This window comes from Dinoponera quadriceps, unplaced genomic scaffold (assembly GCF_001313825.1).
Source record: "Dinoponera quadriceps isolate SergipeBrazil2010 unplaced genomic scaffold, ASM131382v1 scaffold405, whole genome shotgun sequence".
Taxonomy (NCBI): Eukaryota; Metazoa; Arthropoda; class Insecta; order Hymenoptera; family Formicidae; genus Dinoponera; species Dinoponera quadriceps.
In genome coordinates, this window is record NW_014554754.1 from 64,114 (window position 1) to 81,567 (window position 17,454).

A 17,454-nucleotide genomic window follows, 5' to 3' on the forward strand; every position below is an offset into this window, starting at 1 on the left:
AACGTTCATCGATCTTTGCTCGATAATTCTCGAGCTCTCCACCGGGTCTACTTATAGTTGTGGAAATCAGCCAGGAATTATCAGTCTTTTATTAGCTCCTCGGCGTGTGATTGTTGTGTACGGTCTCAGTCATGTGACGCCGCTTCGATCGGTTACAATTGACTATACACGCCGGGTCAGCACGAGGGATTAGTTGATGTGTGAGATTAGAATGTATTAGAACATATCGAAGGTACCACGTTTGTTTACGTATAGTATCCGCCAAGAATCGCCAAGATCCGGATCCTTAATCGGAAGAGAGGACTCCTCCGAGACCAGCATATCCCGTCTAGTTCTAATCGTCGCTGGAGGACACTTGATGATGTATAAAACAATATGCAGGACACTCGTGCGAGAGGGTATAAGCGCAGGGTGGGAGCGTCCGATGACGAAAAGCGCACCGATGCAGCAGGATTTCTTGAAGACCGAGAAGGGACTGGACAAGCAGAAGACTGGCAAAGTGACTAACCTGAAGAAATACTGGTTCGGCAGATACATTGATTACATCAAGAATTACGAGAACACGCTGGAGCGGAAGTTTCCGCGCACGATGCAGGTGTACCGTGTGTTCAGCGTCGGTAGCAGGGACGTGTACGCGGATTTGAAAAGGTTCGTCACCGCGATAAAGAAGCAAGGGTTGAACAACGGCACGAACAGCTTGACGAGAGAGGAGCTACAGTTGATGCACACGATACCGAGAGACCTGAGGAAACTGTCGCCGTTGTTTCTGCTGTCGGCCATACCCTTTACGAATTACATTATTTTCCCCTTAGCCCTTTACTTCCCGCGCTACCTACTGACGTCACATTTCTGGACGCTGCAGCAGAAGCTCGACTTCATGCTGCACGATCACAAGAAGAGATTGAAGCACAACAGGCCGCTGTTCAGGTGCATGCAGGCGGAACTTAAGACCATCGGTGACCAAACGCTCAGGATAAAGTGGCGTGACACTATTGCTTGTTTGGGCAGCGGCACGCATCCAACGACCGACAATATCATAGCCTGCTCCGTACTCTTCTCTGGTCCGCCGTATTCTTTGGATACTCTGAAGAGGAAACATATGGTGAGCCGATAAGTTTTCTTCTCGTTATCTTTGAATATGTGAGTCTATATGCTTCTCTAAAGACGTTATAAAATATCTTCTAGAAAGAGTTGTTAGCGATACACGGGATGTGCTCTTGGAGACCCTTCAAAAGGAAAAGGCTATTGGAGAGAGGTTTGCTAATATTGCGAATGGATCGTGCTATAGTACGAGAGGGAGGAGTAAAGGCAATGTCTAACGATGCATTGCGATGGGTAGATACTTTTTGTCAGATATACAGAATACTGTGGATTTCTTTTTTCTTAACTTCCAAATAAATCTTGTTTCATATATAGTATCTATTGTATATACTAATATATTATTTCATTACTATAATGTACCTTTCAGGCATTATCTTTTAGAGGTGTGAATCCTGCAAATATGTCCATGGAAAGTATGAGAAGTTGGCTTGAACAATGGTTAACGGTATCAGCATCCACTAATCAGAAGAATATATCTTTGTTATTACATAGTCCAATTTTACTAGCTTATAATCATTCAACGAATTGGATTCTTATATATAATTAAGGAAAAGGGAAGAAAAGAAAGACTAATCTTCGGCGCAAAAGAGTTTTCATCAATTTCGTTGATCTTGGCACATCTTGCGTGTTCTAAGAAAATTGGTCAAAGAAACTGTCGACTGAGAAGTTAACGAAAAGATTCTTCCTTTTTGCAGAATGTCTAATATTTTATTTTAATAAATTTCACAAGTAGATGTTTTAGTATTTCTAGTCATTTTAACATTCACTTCTTTGTTCGATCTCTTCTATATTATTAATATTGTTTACTAAATCATTAATTCATTTAATTCATTTAAGTACATATAAGCGATGTGTATTTAAATTTTGCAAATAAATATCTTGTATTTATTTCTGATATAGCTTCGATAAATATATCGCAAGTAGAATTCTGTAACACGATTACAATAATTTCTAGTGAGAGTGTATGTGTGTAAAATTTGTCTCTCTATATATATTGTTATACTTTATATGAGAAATTTAACGTATACACATACATATATATAAAATATAAAGACATAACTCTTCGAGCTTTTTTAATTTTTATACCAACGAAAATTCTATAATTTTTGTTATTAATTCTGCAAAAGTAACACACAGAAGTGCTCCTTTGTTCAAAACATGGCACCAAAGAAATAAGGACATTTTTATTTATTTAAACATTTATTGAAATATATACGTCAAATACAACCATTTCTTATTTATATGTAAATATCGCATATTATGTACATACATATGTAACATTGTATAAAATATAATTTTAGCTTTTTGTACACGATACAATTGGATGATATAATACAATGTTCAAATTTATGTGCATATGCAAAAGAAGAAAGAAAATATATATTTTTTATATTTGAAGAAAATGTGTAAGGATTAATTATATATCTCATTGATCTGACCAATTGAGTTGTTTAACCAATGTTATTACCAGTCCAGTTGTCCAATGATCAAAGCAGATAAGAAATTAAATCATAGCTAAAAATTGCTTCCGACAAAATGAGACGTTCCATAAGCGACTAACGTATGTATTTAGTTGTACATTTCTAAATCTTGGAAGGAAAGATTGCTCTCATTCTAAGTTAATAAAAAAAGTCAGTGTAATTATACAATATACATAGAGATATACATAATGAGTATAAAAAATCTTAAAAATATCTTTTATGATAATATTAAATTCAGGTTATATGGATTGTATTTATATTCTACGTTATAAAGTGACGCGTGTTATTATTACTTCGTCCAATATTCTCGCAAATTATGCTATATAAAAAAGTAAGTCGAGTTAAAAATAAGTTGTAAGTAAATGCTTGTGTAATGACAGATAATTAGAAGAATTTTAACATAATATATCGCGTGTAATAATTATCACAGTTGATAGCCCTATTTTGTCGATAAAAAGGTATTTATCAGCACTGTGTAGACTAACAAATTATCTAATTTTTATGCATTCATATTTATATATCACACATTATATTTTCATTATTAAATTTTCGTATATATACATATTAATTGTGTAAACGTATATTATTAACTAAATATAGACCAACGGGCATAATTTTGCCTATTTAAATGTATCGTATGAAAAATTGTTGAGAATATGTAACAAGTATCTTTAAAATTTAAAACCTTCAAACATAATTACATATATTTTCGTTAAGATATCACGTTGATTTTAAATTTCTATAATTTTGAGTTCGAAATTTTAATTGTACATTCTAAAATTACATGAACATTAATTAATAGGGATATAAGCGGGTAACGAGCCAATGGGCGCTCGCTTTTTAGTATTACTCGTAACACTTGTTATCGATTTACTTTCGTCTTCTTTGACCAAGGACTTGTCCGTCTTATTAATTTGCATCTGACCCGTAAGGTCAGCAGTTGGAACGTTGGAACTTAAGGTAGCTTTCATAATTTGCAGTTTCTTTAAAATATTTTCTTTCTTCTTTTCAAGTGAATCAGTAGAATTATCAGTTGTTTCGTAATATCTTAATCTACATTCCAGATTTGAAGTCTCGGTATCGACTTTAGCGGATGTGGCTTGATACTTTTTTACAACGCGCACTTTTTTACTCAAATACTTAGTGTTTTCCTCGATACTAGATGAATGCGATTTATGAGGATAAACGCAGTACTTACCTTTACTACAGTTCCCCGTCTTATCGAATTCAGGACACAGATATTCGTGACGTCGCTGGCACTGTTTTTAAGAAATAAACCGATACTAATATAAATGTTCATTAAAAAATATAAAAAAACATACAACAGAGTATCAAATATATATAATTATGTTAAGAACAAAAAATAAATATTAAAAAATATATAAAATATTATACAGCGGGCATAATATAATTGATAAATAATATACCTGTAATTCAAAAGTAATACAAAAACGACAAAAAAAAGCAATTAGTGAAACGACAATCAAAACTCGGAAATACTTGACGGATTTCAACTGAAATAAAGTGAACGTGTTACCTCGTTTCCTTTGGCACAATATCCCTGTAAGAAGTCTATGCAGATTGAAGTATTTGCAGATACTTTAACGTGAAGGTATGGACAGGTGTCTCTTATACAGCAACCATCGAGGAAGTACTTGCATGTAGGCATTTTCTCAGGTCCGACGTCGTGCGATAGTGGGCACTTGTCTAAGAGACATTTTCCCTGTAAAAATCTAGAGATGGGGGAGGATTAAATTTCCTCTAAATTGTAAAGAACGTTTGTCATTTCTGTGTCCTATTATAAAATAATTAAAGTACGAATATATAGCAGTATATATATTGAAGTCACGTTCTTAATTATTAAGTACGAACATCACATACTCACTTTTTGCAAATTGACACTTGTTTTTTATCGTGTTGTTTGGGACATAATCCATTTGTGTAGTTTTGACAATATCCAAAGCGTTGAAAAATCAAACAAGGCTGATTATTCTTGCGCATTTTATTTCGTAGAATCTGTATACTTCTTTGCTTCACTTTGTTACTGACGGAAGAAAAATCAATTGGTGCGTTACATGGAATTTCTTACAATGTACCAGTCCAGGGACCAGTTATGTTGTCCAAAATCAAAATATAATATTTACCTAATATTATTTTTGTGAGTAGTCTTAGGGAATACATTGGAAGCACGTCGTATTTTACCAAGAGTATTGTTTGTTTCTGATGTACAATTCAAAGTTTCCTTATTATTCCGTGATTTTTTAGCAGTGATAAGTTTATCATTGTTTCCATTTGTCGATCGTTTTCCTAAATTTCCATATATTTATATATAATATAAATATGTACATATAAAAAAGAGTTACATTACTCTTATATAACAATATAAAGAATACATAATAATATGTTGAGAAAATAATAAAATTAAATCTGAGATAGTGCGATAATAGACATACGTTTCAACAGACAGCTTCTTCGGATTAATCTATTTTTGGAAGATCTATATACGATGCCACCGATAGTAACCAATCCTACTGTGTTGTTTCTTTAATACAAATATTTATTGATTGCGATTCATATAACGTATATAACAATTTTCTCACAAATCATACTTACACAACTTTTCTTTTAAGAGGGCTCTGACCTCCTTTAATCTTCGATGCATGTAATATGGTTCTATCTATTTTATATTTGGTTACTTTAGATTTAACAATACCTACTTTTGGTACATTGTACCTCATGTCTATACGTTGCAACTTATTATTCATTAATGATGGAACTTTCACGATTTTTTGTGTGATATTACCAGACTTTTTCTCTGTGAAGTTTATAGGTTCTCGTAACCTGCATTGGGATATTGTGGAAGTTCCTGACAAGTTATTTGTAGTACCAGTTACTCTAACAAGCTTTCTGTGTGACAGGAGCACAACGCTCGAGTCGCAAGCAATTTTCTTTGGAGTGACTCTTTTATCGCACGTACTTTTAACAGATATCTTTGAGCAAGTAGGTAACTCTCTTCTATGTACCTCATTAGAATTATGATCAGAAGAGGACAAATCCTTTAATAATGTTGGATTAACGTATATAGATCTTTTGATGTTTCTTTGTGTAATATTATTATCGACATTTTTTTTCATTGTACCCATTATATTATTTTGTAAGTTTTGATTTGAATTAGCAATATCATGGACCATTTTTGGATTAACATGTATCAAAGGCTTAGCACAAATCTTTGGATTGATATGCATCGCTGGGTTTTGCAGCTTAAAATTTGGGTTAATATAAACATTTGCAGTAAATGACTGGGGTTCTACATGTGTACTTTCAATTGACGTTTTAAGAAATATTTTAGAATTCGAAGAAGATCCAGGTACTAAATTTCCGTCAGTTTTGGGCTTGACATACTTGTAGTTTCTACTTGGACTATTCATCTCGGTAGTTTATAAAATTGGACGTGTCTCTTGTTAGTTTTGCCAGTCCTACAATTATACAAAACATTTAATCTAATAAAGTAGCTTAATCTGTTAACAGAAAAATATCTATATATTTTGGAGCAAATATGAATTTGAACTGAGAAAAAACTTTGACTAAAAAAGATTTGTAAATCGAGAAATTAAAGTTTCTGAAAATTTCATCTTAGTTTTAAAATTTTTGACTCTAGTCTATAAAACAGAGAGACCTTTTAAAACTGCTTCCTATATCAATAATCTTATAACAAATTAATCTTTCTCTCTCAGTATATATGTATTTATACATACACATATATATATATATATATATATATATAATATTTCTACAGTATAAACTGAGAAAACGTGTAGGAAATTATCATTAATGAGGAATCTCAAGTCTTAAGATTGAGATAGTCTTCCAAGTTTTTTATTTGCAAAGTCTTTCTTTTTAATTTAAGATACTACTTAGTTTGATTGTTTTTTACTAATAATAAATAGATGTATAGAGTTTAGACATGTTCCGAGCCACTAAAAAGAACAAAGAACATAACAGATGAATATGACCTTATAATAATTTCATAATAGTTAAGATTCTATCTACGAATCAAAAAGAAACACTTCTTCTACTAACATCGACTTCAGGGAAAGTAAATTTTACAATTATTAGTAGTCGGCTTTTCCAAAACCCAAATATACGTTAAAAACATTGAAAAACATTAAAAAGGTTAAACTAACCTGTTGGAACGTATGCTACAAGAGTACACTCGAACTTTTGCCTGACGTCATTATCAAATATGGTAGCAGTGTCGAGGCCAAGGGTTTCCTAAGAAATTGAAACTAATGGTCTGAATAATGAATTTATAATAAGTCAGCTCCTACGGCAGTAAGTTATTGTGATTACGATCTTCTCAAAAAAATATTCGTTAAACATCACACGATCAAAAATTTAATATATGTTTAGAAAAGAAAGCAGCTTTGCAACTGTTGTAAAATTCGTGAATCTGATTGGTGTATATTCCTAGATTCAATCAAAATTAAGAGCATACACCAATCAGATTTACGAATTTTATAATAGTTGCGAAGCTGCTTACTCTGCTGAACGCAACTCTCTCTCTCTGTCTCTTTCATACTCTCTCTCTCTCTCTCTCTCTCTCTCTCTCAATAGTGGTTCAGGCGGCCTAATGAAACATTCCTAAAGCCCGTATCAGACTATGGATTGAGGATTGCGATTGAATTGAATTCCGTATCAGACTATGGATTGGAGATTGTGATTGAATTAAATTTGGTCAATCAATGCAAAGTTAATTGAATTCAAATTTAGTGAAATTTAGTGAACTTTGCATTGATTGGTCAGTTTCAATTTAATTTCAATTTCTCATCCGTAGTCTAATACGGGCTTAATATCATTTTGGGATACACACCCATGCACTGATATTTTTCGCGTAACTTGTATCAGGTAACCAATCAGAAGCGTTCCGCGTTTTCTGTTACACGGAATTGAACTTAATTCCCATGAAACGTAAAATGGCAGCAGTGTATCACATATAACCAATGATATCTTTCTATTCTCTTAGAACGTTCCAACAGATATACTAAACATTACAGCTCATTAGTTACGCACAGGGCACAGATCAACTACATACAGTTGTGATATACAGCCGACAATAACTGTGGCAAAATGAATGTGTCTGAAGGATCCAACGGGTCAAGACGAAAGACGACGTTGTATCGATATCGTAAATCACAAGCGTAGTTGTGAAGAACAAAAAAAAACAAAAACAATCACAAGCATAGTGTGAAGAACAAAAAAACAAAAGGGCGGCAGACTGAAATAAAAATTAAATCCCCATCATTCTTTCTCAATTTTAACGTTCTTTGTCATCAGAATTGTTTAGTCCAAGTTCGCGAACGCGCAACTTGTGTTTTGCTTTTGGAAGTATTTTGTTGAGTATTTCCGTCAGCATCAGGTTTGTAGGCAAATGTTCCAGTGTTATAGATTGGTTCTCAATTACTTCCTAGAGGCAGTTGACATCGATGCGCTTCAAATTCATATTCTCGGTTTTTCCCTCGAGACTTCACATCACGTGTCGTTTTCTTTAATAATCCTCTGCTTGAATCCTCCAACTCCCGATTCCATCAAGTTCAGTTGACCTAGGGCAGGTTCTGATCTAGGGCATTAACTCAACTGGAATTGGCCAATCACATGGATCAGTTAGCTAATTGGACAATGCTATTAGACAATTCCTTTGAGTTAATCGGTCGATTAGATTAACCGAAATTAATGGATCGGGGGTAATGGCTTCTGTCTACAGGACGCGGCAACGCTTGCCGCGCGGCATAAATTCGTGCGGTAGCCAATCAACATGTCGTTTTTCGGTAAAAACTAGAAGTTTATTGGCTACCGCGCGAACTTCCGCCGCGCGGCAAGCATAGCCGCGTTCTGTGGGCAGAAACAATAAATGTCTTCGTCCGGTATTCATAGTCAAATTTTATATCAAAAAGTCTTAAATTTATCTTCAGATGCTGTATGGCTCATTTTATTGGCTGGATATATATATATATATATTTTTTTTCAATAACTGATTACTAGATACCGATGCTATATACCAAGGATGAGGATCCCGTTCAGGTACATCGGAAGGCGGCAAATTCGGAAATTCAATGCTCAGCGGAATTGATAGATATTCTTTACTATTAGTACTATTAATATTTTCACAGTTCTCACTCGCATAATCCGGAATCGCCGGGTCCTCATAGTTCACTTGAACAAGCCCTAAGAGGCCGAAATCAGCAGTCCGGTGCAAAAATCGCGCCAGGTAAGTAGGTTCGTCTGGCCTGATTTTTACAACTCGCGCGGCGTGTTTTAAATATAGGGAGTTCACCGGAAAGGATATCTTAAGTTAAAGGAAGGTTGTTCTATTCGATCATTCGATAAATTGATTACTTGCGACGTAACCTCGTTGCAGATTCATTGCGGGAACGTCCTTTCTTCCGCCGTGTCGATCGAGAGAATAAGTTGACTACAAGGGATTATTGGTGCTTTTTATTTGGTGAAACATGTCGACACAAACATCATTTTGTCTTTGTTCTGCATTCAATGAACGACAAAGATAGAATGATGCCATATAGAAACAATAAGTCTACTCTCAGTGGCTGTGTTTCAAAGCTCCACTCGACTGGTAAGATAACATTTAATTGAGCAATCAGGACAAAAAAACAACGATTTCTTTATATTGATTGATTAAATTCTACTCTACCCGTCGAAGTAGGGTTTCTGAACGCAGTTGTAATATTGACGAACGCAGCCTAACTTGTTAAATGGCGTTGGAAATAGGCCTTTAATCGAACTTCTAGAGCCATCTGTCGAAAGAAGAAAATGGTTATGCATATGCATATAAATTTCCAATCTGTAATCCAGCAGAATCAGATGTGATCGAGTTCGAGTACGCAGAGCATAACTACGTTTTGCTGTTGCATGTGTTGCGTCTGATGTAAATATGACATCGGTGGATTCGGGAGTGGAAACCGGGAACGAGTCGAACGATAGTTCGATCGTTCAACATGACGGCCAGAAAGAATCGCCCTTTACCCTCGCCGGTCCTGCCGCTGGTAAGATTAAAAGGACGGCTTTACACCCATCTCTGTTATATGCACGTGTGAGGAGCAGTATGAACGACGATTTTAAACCTCATCCAGATCATAAGCCTATCGGCATAGGTTACACACCGTACTGCTCATTCAACCCAGCATTGTGTTCTTTCATGGGAGATTATAACTTCGAACAGGAAAGTCGTGTTCCGTTGGTGACCCCGTTGGAAAACCGATTACCATCCGACTCAAAATTATATCGCTTAGATCGGGTAAATAACAATTAAGAGTATGTCAAGTAATTCTAAGAGTTCTGGGAAGAAAGAAACAACGTTGCCATTATTTTAGTTAATAAAAATAGATGCTCGATCCAAATTCAAAGAAGCGATTGAAAGTGAACCAAAATCTACAAGGTTATTGTGGAATGATAGTAAGTATTTTATGCAAGTGGAAAGTATGCCAAACATAGTACCTTGATGAAAATTGCGATTATATAAAGCATCAGGTTTGATAAAGTATATATTCTTTTATAAAAGTCTTAAACAGCAATATAGTAAAGTCATATATATTAACTCAGGAGCTGCTTGTCGCAAGTTGAGACAACGTAGGAATGATGACTTGACGTATGTGCGAAAGATACTGCATGAACGAAAGATGCGTGTGGCAGCTGCCACAAATAACATTGACCTAGTGAGGACACTCTTGAACAATGATGTGTCGCCCAACAACCATGACTCACAAGGTCGTACTCCACTTCATCATGCAGCTTGCAGGTAATATGGAGCATCCACACAATTATGGTAAATACAGTGGTGGCAGGCTTTTCTTTTCAACGTTTACATTAAAGATTTACATTTTCTGCAAATAGGGGTTATACAGAAATGGTACAGTTGTTATTGAAATATGGTGCAGACCCAAATCAACGTGACGGCGTAGGTAACACTCCGTTACATCTAGCCGCGGTTACCAGCAAGTTGACAGTAGTGACGCTGCTTTTGTCAGCCGGCACCGATGTCAGCTTGATAGACAGACACGGCTACAATCCGCTACATTTGGCGCAGGCAAAATTAAAGATGTTGTTGAATTGCCACCACAAAAATCTGACGGAGGTCAAGAAGGAAATGCGCAGTATAGTCCAAATGCTGATGGCATACTTTCTCAAGCATAAAAATTTCAGCGATATGGAATCACTGAGCGACTTCTGCTCGCGTCTCTCTTTATCCAACACTACGGATCAGGTGCAGGATGATGTGAAAGATTTATTGGCCAACATAGAAACTCTTCATATAACGAGTTAATTGTCTTTGGATATAGCATATTCGCTGCTATAATATACTATACACACGATTCGTAGATGTTGTGGCGTCCTAAAGTTTTTCCATGAGAACATGCAGCTATTTCCGAAAAATTATACGCGCACGTTTATCACGTGTATGTGTGTGTGTTGATGTATGCGCTTCTACGTGTCTTGCGTATTGTAACTCTTTCGGAAAAATTAATCGGTAATTGGTTGATAATTAGTTGTTACTCTGCAATGAACAATTCGTCTTATTACTTATTGTAACCAAGAATCTTGTTGGGAGTCGTTCAAATCGTCGGAAATCTAGTTGGTCGCAACAAAGAGTTGTTTTTCAAATTGATCAATACAACATATATCGGTTATATATAAAGGTTATATATACAAATGTATCGATATGAATGGAAGAAACAAAATTCTAATACGAAAATGTCGGACTATCGAAATATTGGGATACATATATTATATAAAATCAGTTTCCCGCTTATTTTTAGTATTCGTACTTTCCGATCGTATACAAAAGTGTAAATAGTCTTTATAATAATTTTCTATGCGCTGTACATAAGTCCATCCTTCGCCGATTCACAATCCCATTCTAGTAAGAGATCATATTGTACTTCGAAGGAAATGTAAGAAATAAAACGATGTTGCGAATAAAACACTACGCTGGGATCCGTGGACTATACTTTCACTCATGTGAAACCACCTATGAATTCTGGCGCTTCGGTCGGACCTTTTGGATTTATTTTCGTGATGAAAAAAGAATAAATCACGCGCGGCAATTCGGGCCTGGTCTTTCAGCGAACGACGGTGCTGCTGCTGATGAGCAATGCGCGTAGCTGATTATAGCATGCATTCAAACTTCAGAAAGGCGAGTTACAAGGGAAGCGCGTCGTGGGTGGTCCGGCGCGAGGGAGAGCGACGTGTGTGTGGTCCGGCTGGTTTTGTATGCTGCGAGTGCGACTGTCGCCGGCAACCGTAGAAGATGCGAGAACCTCCGTCCGAGCAAGACGCAGACCTTGCCTCGTGGTTGAACGAGATTGTCTGCGAGAACAACGACGTCAACTCACGAACCCACGAAAGTAAGCGTCTTGTCGCGTCTCATTGTTTATATTACGCTCCACGTGGTCTCTTTGTTTTGGGATACTCGTTATCTCTCAATTGAAACCTGAAACATATCTACGTGAATCTACGAAGAAAAAAATAGGACAACTCCCACACTTTTTCTCGAAAAGACGGTGCTCACCATTTTCATTTAAGTTACTTTTGCCACTGACTTTTAGATAAAAAGAATTTGTTTTTCCCTCCTTCTACTCGCAGATGACACTTGTACTGGTTCTCTGCTGCTTGCTACTTCACAGGACAGTTTCGGAACTGGAGCACAGGTTTATGATCAATAATGAAGCTGAGAATAATACGGGAAAGGATATGGAACTGGGACCTCGACACAGAATCAAGGATTCTAGTTATTTACTGGACAGGTATCCCATAGACATGTCATCGGGTGATATGAATTGTCGCAGACCTGCCAAATGTATTTCTCTGCACAAAAACACTTGTATGGGTATGAAACTACCATATACCCATACTACGTTGGATCTGATACCGGAACATATAACTCAGAATATTATAGAGGTAGGCAAGATTATTATTTATATTTTCTTTATATTTTAATAACATTTTCCAGTCTTTTTCTCCAATAAAACATGACATGACTCCTAAGAATACTAATATATTCAAGTTGCAAACCATGCATTGTGAGATATTCCGAAGAATAAGCCCAGTCTTCCTTTGCATCTGCTTACCTGGATATACATGCTTAACTTACTACAATGAAATGGGGAATTTAAGCTGTGTGGATAATATTTAGAGGATATTTTTGTTATATCGAGCATAATTAAGCAAGTCTGTCTAAATTATTAACATGCTTCTTAACAATATACTGTTGCTTTATTGTCCATTATATGAAATTTTATATTGTATAACTTTTATAATTGTCAAGATTGATGAGTACTCTTCTGCTTGTAATTTTCAGGAAAGATTACATTTGTTACAAGCCCTGAGACATGTGCCAAAGTGTTGGGCAGTTGTCCAACCATTCTTGTGCTCCATATTCATGCCGAAATGCATGAACAACATGGTTGAATTGCCATCTCACGAGATGTGTAAGATGGTGTTGGGGCCATGCAGGATGCTGCTCAATCACACGATATGGCCAAGCTTTGCGAAATGTGACGACACTGAACTGTTTCGACGCTCGTGCAAGAACGACATCAGAGAATTGAAATTTAACATATCAGGCAAGTGCTTGAAACCCCTCGTGCCCACCGATAATTCCCTGTCGATCTTCGACGGAGTGGAGGGTTGTGGTACACAATGTTACGACCCAATGTACACACCTGACGAACACAAGCAGATACACTCATTTATCGCATGGGCCGCGGGCATCTGCTGTGCTTTCAATTTATTTACCATAGTAAGTGCCATTAAAAGCTGCATATGGCTATTCTATATATTTCCAATTGCGTAATCGTTTGCGATCGCATATATTCCAGATAACATTTCTGATAGATTGGAGAAGCGCAAACAAGTATCCAGCCTTGGTGATATTCTATATAAACTGCTGCTTCATGGTGTCCTGCATCGGCTGGTTGGCTCAATTTACCTTCGGCAAGGACGTGATCGTATGCCGCAAGGACGGTACGCTGAGAATAAGCGAACCAAGGTACGGCTTGACAATCGCTGTGTTTTACCCGCCTATCCCAGTATTGACGTGATCTCGTAAAATGTCTATTTTCAGCGGGGACACTCAGTATTGCACCATAACCTTCATTCTCGTGTATTATTCTCTAATAGCAGCTGTGGTGTGGTTCGTCATATTGACGTACGCCTGGCACATGAGTTTCCAAGCGCTCGGCAAAATAAAAGACCGTATAGACAAAAAAGGCGCTTATTTTCATCTGATCGCCTGGTGCTTGCCAACCGTCTTAACGGTTTCAATCATGACCTCAGGCCAGATTGATGGTAACAGCGTGACCGGAATATGCTTCGTGGGTTACGTTAACCATACAGCGAGAGTGTCGTTTGTGCTGGTACCGGTATTGGTCGGTTTACTAGTGGGAGGCTATTTTCTATCCAGAGGTAGATATTACTCTCTATCGTGTGTGTCTCTTTCAGTGTACGGTATATAATCGCAATGATATAAATTTTCCATTTTCTCCAATACTTTCTGAATCAATGTGAATCGTGAGTATTTATCTGCGATATTGTACAGAATGAAAATATAATTGACTGCTTTCAGAAATTTGCTAACTCTACTATCTCGATTTTGATGGAATGTTGAAAGTGTTCGATTATTTTTAAGTTACTCTGACATATGAAAAGGTCATTCTCAATCTATGTTGTCGCGTACGTTTCAGGACTCTTCACGCTGATTAGCTTAAAAATAAGCAGTCGAGAAGTCATGTCCGAGAGGGCAAGCGCGAAGATACGGGAAACCATCATTCGGATGGGGCTGTTCTTCATATTTACTTTGGCGGCGGTCGGTGTGATGTTTTATTGTCACATATATGAATTTATGCATTCTTGGCAGTGGCGGCAAAGTTTCAGAAATTATATGATGTAAGAACCGTGGTATCAATACCCAGATATACGGGACATATGTAAGATACATTTTTGCACAACTTATAAATGTCGCATTGCTCACATTTAACAGATGCGCGATAACAACCAAGTATTCAGACGAATCCGAGTGCAAAATGGAGAAAAGGCCTAGCGCGGGAAAGATGCAGCTGCATCTGCTAGCGCCGTTTTTCGCCGGTATACTTATGTCTTCGTGGGTTTGGACTAGTTCGACAGTCGACACGTGGTCCAGATTCCTAAAGAGGTAAATCTCGTCAAACGTTGGACACTCTCGTAACGTCGTGTCTAATCGCGAGTCGTCTCTATCAACGAGACTCTGAATAGGACACGTCTTCTTTGTGTATGCAGAACCTTCAACTGCGAGACTGAAGAGCCAATAAGACTGAAGAAGCACAAAGTCATCGCGCAGGCCTTCGCGAAACGAAAGACGTTCAACAACGCCGGACGGCTGTCCATAAGTTTCCACAACACACACGAGGATCCGGTCGGGCTAAATTTCGAACTCAACTCTGTAGCTTCGCAAGATTTCAGCTCCACTTGGGCAGCCGCTCTGCCTAAGCTGGTCACTCGAAGAGGCGCATTGGTCGGCAGCACTACCGGATCGGTGTCTAGCAATAGACGAAATTCGGTGGACTCTGAGATCAGTTATAGCTTCCGATGTGTCTCCATGGAGTCTAGACGCGACTCTTTAGATTCACAAATATCCGTGCAGATTGCGCAAGTGAAGACCACGCGAAAAGTCGCCGGTCGCCCTAATGGCCGCCGCGGTAAGAATAGAAGAGACTTTGGAAAATCTGGTAAATCCAGATCGGAGAAGAAGATTGATCCGCACTCGAGGAGAGACAGCACTACCTCTCAAGACAGCCAACTGGTGACAACCGGTGGGCATGTGCCGATTCAAATGCCCAATATGGGCAGAAGACTAGGGAACGCCGGGCTGGACGAGCGAGCACTGATTGTCGAGGATCGTGGCTCGAAGATCATCGACATGAAGAATGCGGGTATGCTGTTGCCGTTCTTGTTCCCGAGTAGCGACGAGAATTTGAGCAACGATGAGAAGAGACATCAGGACGCGGTAGATATCGACATAGAGGTTGACAATGCGGAGAGGGACGAGCAGGATAGCGACGGCGAGGACAGTCAGCCGGAGGAGGAAGTGAAGATGTTGAATCCGGAGGATGTGCACGGACGTAACAAAAGCAAGAGCAACAGTAAGAACTGCAAGACCTACAATTCCGAGAGCGATCGGAGGAACTGGGAGAGTCACAGGAGCAAGTACGTCCTGCAGGACGAGACGATCTTGAAACACTTGCTTCAGGAAAGCAGCGATATCAAGATGAAGAACGAGACCGAGAAGAAAGAGATGTACAGGAAAGCCGCTGCGGGCGACTTGGCATCTAGTCTCACCTCGTGCTGTCCAGAGCTCACCAGACTGATGGCACAAGGCGACGGGCAAATGGGCAATGCTAGAGAAATAGCGACGCAGACCTCGCTGCCGCTCGAAATACTGGAGATGGAGGAATTGAAGCAAAGCATCGATGAGATCATCAACAGTAGACATTGCAGCTCCAAGGGGACTCAAATCTCGCCTCAGTTGAAGAAGAGCAAAAACCTCGTGACGTAAAATTTGAGTCTATTCGTTCTTTCTTTTTCTCTTTCCCTTAAGTGTATATTGGAAAATGTGCATATAGTGAGATAGGTGCTAGATGATATACTGTAGGTTTGTTAATTGAAGTAATGACAATTGCGGCTAAACACAGACGAATATATTTTGTTTTTATTTGTTTTTATCGTAATGCGGCGCTTACTTACAACAGTGTCGAAGGACATCCGACGTCCTATTTGACTGCGCGCCGACGCTAACACATACATGACGTATCTGTGTAGCCAAGCGAAGCTCTATAAAATTCAGGCGGCTTTGGAGAGTGAAGTGAGTCGAGTCGATATTTAAGGCGCGAAAAAATGAGCTTCCTTCACACGGTTCGGTTCAGTCAGCAACAGTGATCGCCCTTCCGCACGAAGAGACTCTGTCGCTGCCACTCTTTACGTAACTAGTAGTTAATAGAGGGACGTCCCTCGCCAGTGTATCACTGCACTGAACTACAATCGCTGTAGAATGTTCTGAATTAAAAAGTGAGATTATGTGATGACGATTTTTAGTGGCTATCACTTGATTCGTATACATAGGGATGCGGTAACGAAATTCTAATATATCGAGGGGCACCAGTTGTAACAATGCGTGTCTATATTTTTTGTACATTTTTATTATCGCTTAAAATATAGTAGTCAGAAATCAGTACGATATCTCATTGGCAACTCGCTTCGAGTGCTAAATAATACGACGCGACCACGGTAATATAGTTTTAAATATATCGTGCTGCAAATATTATCTTTCCGTCGAGAAATCAAAACTATGGTATTCCGTAGATATCGTTGAACGTTCGTAATGCCCGTATCAGATTACGGATTAGGATTAAGATTTGACTGAAATTTAACCAAGCAGAGCACGACTCACCAAACTTGAGTTTAATAAACTTTGTTCTGATTGGTTAAATTTCAATTCAATTTCAATCCTAATCCGTAGTCCGATATGGGCTTAAGAGTGTATCGAACACTCAATGGCACCTTGTTTATACATGTATTTTTTTAACGGCTGAATAAAATACGTTTTTTTTATAATTCTCTTAAGAATTATGTTATTAATTTAGTCTCTAATAAATTAATGGCTAATCCGGTAGACGGAAATTATCTGTTTAAATATACATACGTACTGCTTAAAGCCCATATCAGACTATGGGAGATTGGGATTGCGGATTAGGGATTGAAGATTATCCACACACATCAATTCAGATCGCGATCACATTACGATCTGGATTGCAATTGAGTTATTATATAA

General features: G+C 37.8%; 4 protein-coding genes across 13 annotated transcripts; 3 read left to right on the forward strand and 1 right to left on the reverse strand.

Annotated features, from left to right (window-relative positions):
- The first annotated feature begins 54 nt into the window (after positions 1 to 54).
- LOC106741464 (LETM1 domain-containing protein 1) lies at positions 55 to 1,842 on the forward strand. Its single transcript, XM_014613534.1, has 3 exons — positions 55 to 1,102; positions 1,186 to 1,335; positions 1,469 to 1,842. Exons 1-3 carry the CDS (start codon positions 359 to 361, stop codon positions 1,646 to 1,648), a joined length of 1,074 nt encoding a protein of 357 aa, XP_014469020.1. The 5' UTR covers positions 55 to 358; the 3' UTR covers positions 1,649 to 1,842.
- A 305-nt stretch (positions 1,843 to 2,147) lies between these two features.
- Positions 2,148 to 6,996, reverse strand: LOC106741462 (zinc finger CCCH domain-containing protein 3). The gene is made up of 7 exons (XM_014613530.1): positions 6,767 to 6,996; positions 5,196 to 6,058; positions 5,036 to 5,124; positions 4,727 to 4,889; positions 4,468 to 4,626; positions 4,120 to 4,315; positions 2,148 to 3,841 (listed from the first exon to the last, which is right to left on the reverse strand). The coding sequence occupies exons 2-7, from the start codon at positions 6,008 to 6,010 to the stop codon at positions 3,374 to 3,376; spliced, it is 1,890 nt and encodes a 629-aa protein (XP_014469016.1). The 5' UTR covers positions 6,011 to 6,058; positions 6,767 to 6,996; the 3' UTR covers positions 2,148 to 3,373.
- A 2,406-nt stretch (positions 6,997 to 9,402) lies between these two features.
- Positions 9,403 to 11,588, forward strand: LOC106741479 (ankyrin repeat domain-containing protein 54-like). 4 transcript variants are annotated; one of them, XM_014613564.1, is made up of 5 exons: positions 9,403 to 9,640; positions 9,728 to 9,891; positions 9,968 to 10,049; positions 10,197 to 10,392; positions 10,488 to 11,588. In XM_014613564.1, the coding sequence occupies exons 1-5, from the start codon at positions 9,529 to 9,531 to the stop codon at positions 10,915 to 10,917; spliced, it is 984 nt and encodes a 327-aa protein (XP_014469050.1). In that variant the 5' UTR covers positions 9,403 to 9,528; the 3' UTR covers positions 10,918 to 11,588. The 4 variants fall into 4 exon arrangements, with proteins under 4 accessions (XP_014469050.1, XP_014469051.1, XP_014469052.1 ...); XM_014613565.1 differs by having other exon boundaries at positions 9,749 to 9,891; XM_014613566.1 differs by having other exon boundaries at positions 9,817 to 9,891.
- A 100-nt stretch (positions 11,589 to 11,688) lies between these two features.
- Positions 11,689 to 17,379, forward strand: LOC106741478 (protein smoothened-like). Of its 7 annotated transcripts, none has more exons than XM_014613555.1 (8): positions 11,689 to 11,998; positions 12,278 to 12,551; positions 12,952 to 13,392; positions 13,472 to 13,641; positions 13,717 to 14,057; positions 14,336 to 14,537; positions 14,632 to 14,802; positions 14,883 to 17,379. In XM_014613555.1, exons 1-8 carry the CDS (start codon positions 11,865 to 11,867, stop codon positions 16,180 to 16,182), a joined length of 3,033 nt encoding a protein of 1,010 aa, XP_014469041.1. In that variant the 5' UTR covers positions 11,689 to 11,864; the 3' UTR covers positions 16,183 to 17,379. The 7 variants fall into 7 exon arrangements, with proteins under 7 accessions (XP_014469041.1, XP_014469043.1, XP_014469044.1 ...); XM_014613557.1 differs by having other exon boundaries at positions 14,907 to 17,379; XM_014613558.1 differs by having other exon boundaries at positions 11,907 to 11,998; positions 12,237 to 12,551.
- Positions 17,380 to 17,454: the final 75 nt, after the last annotated feature.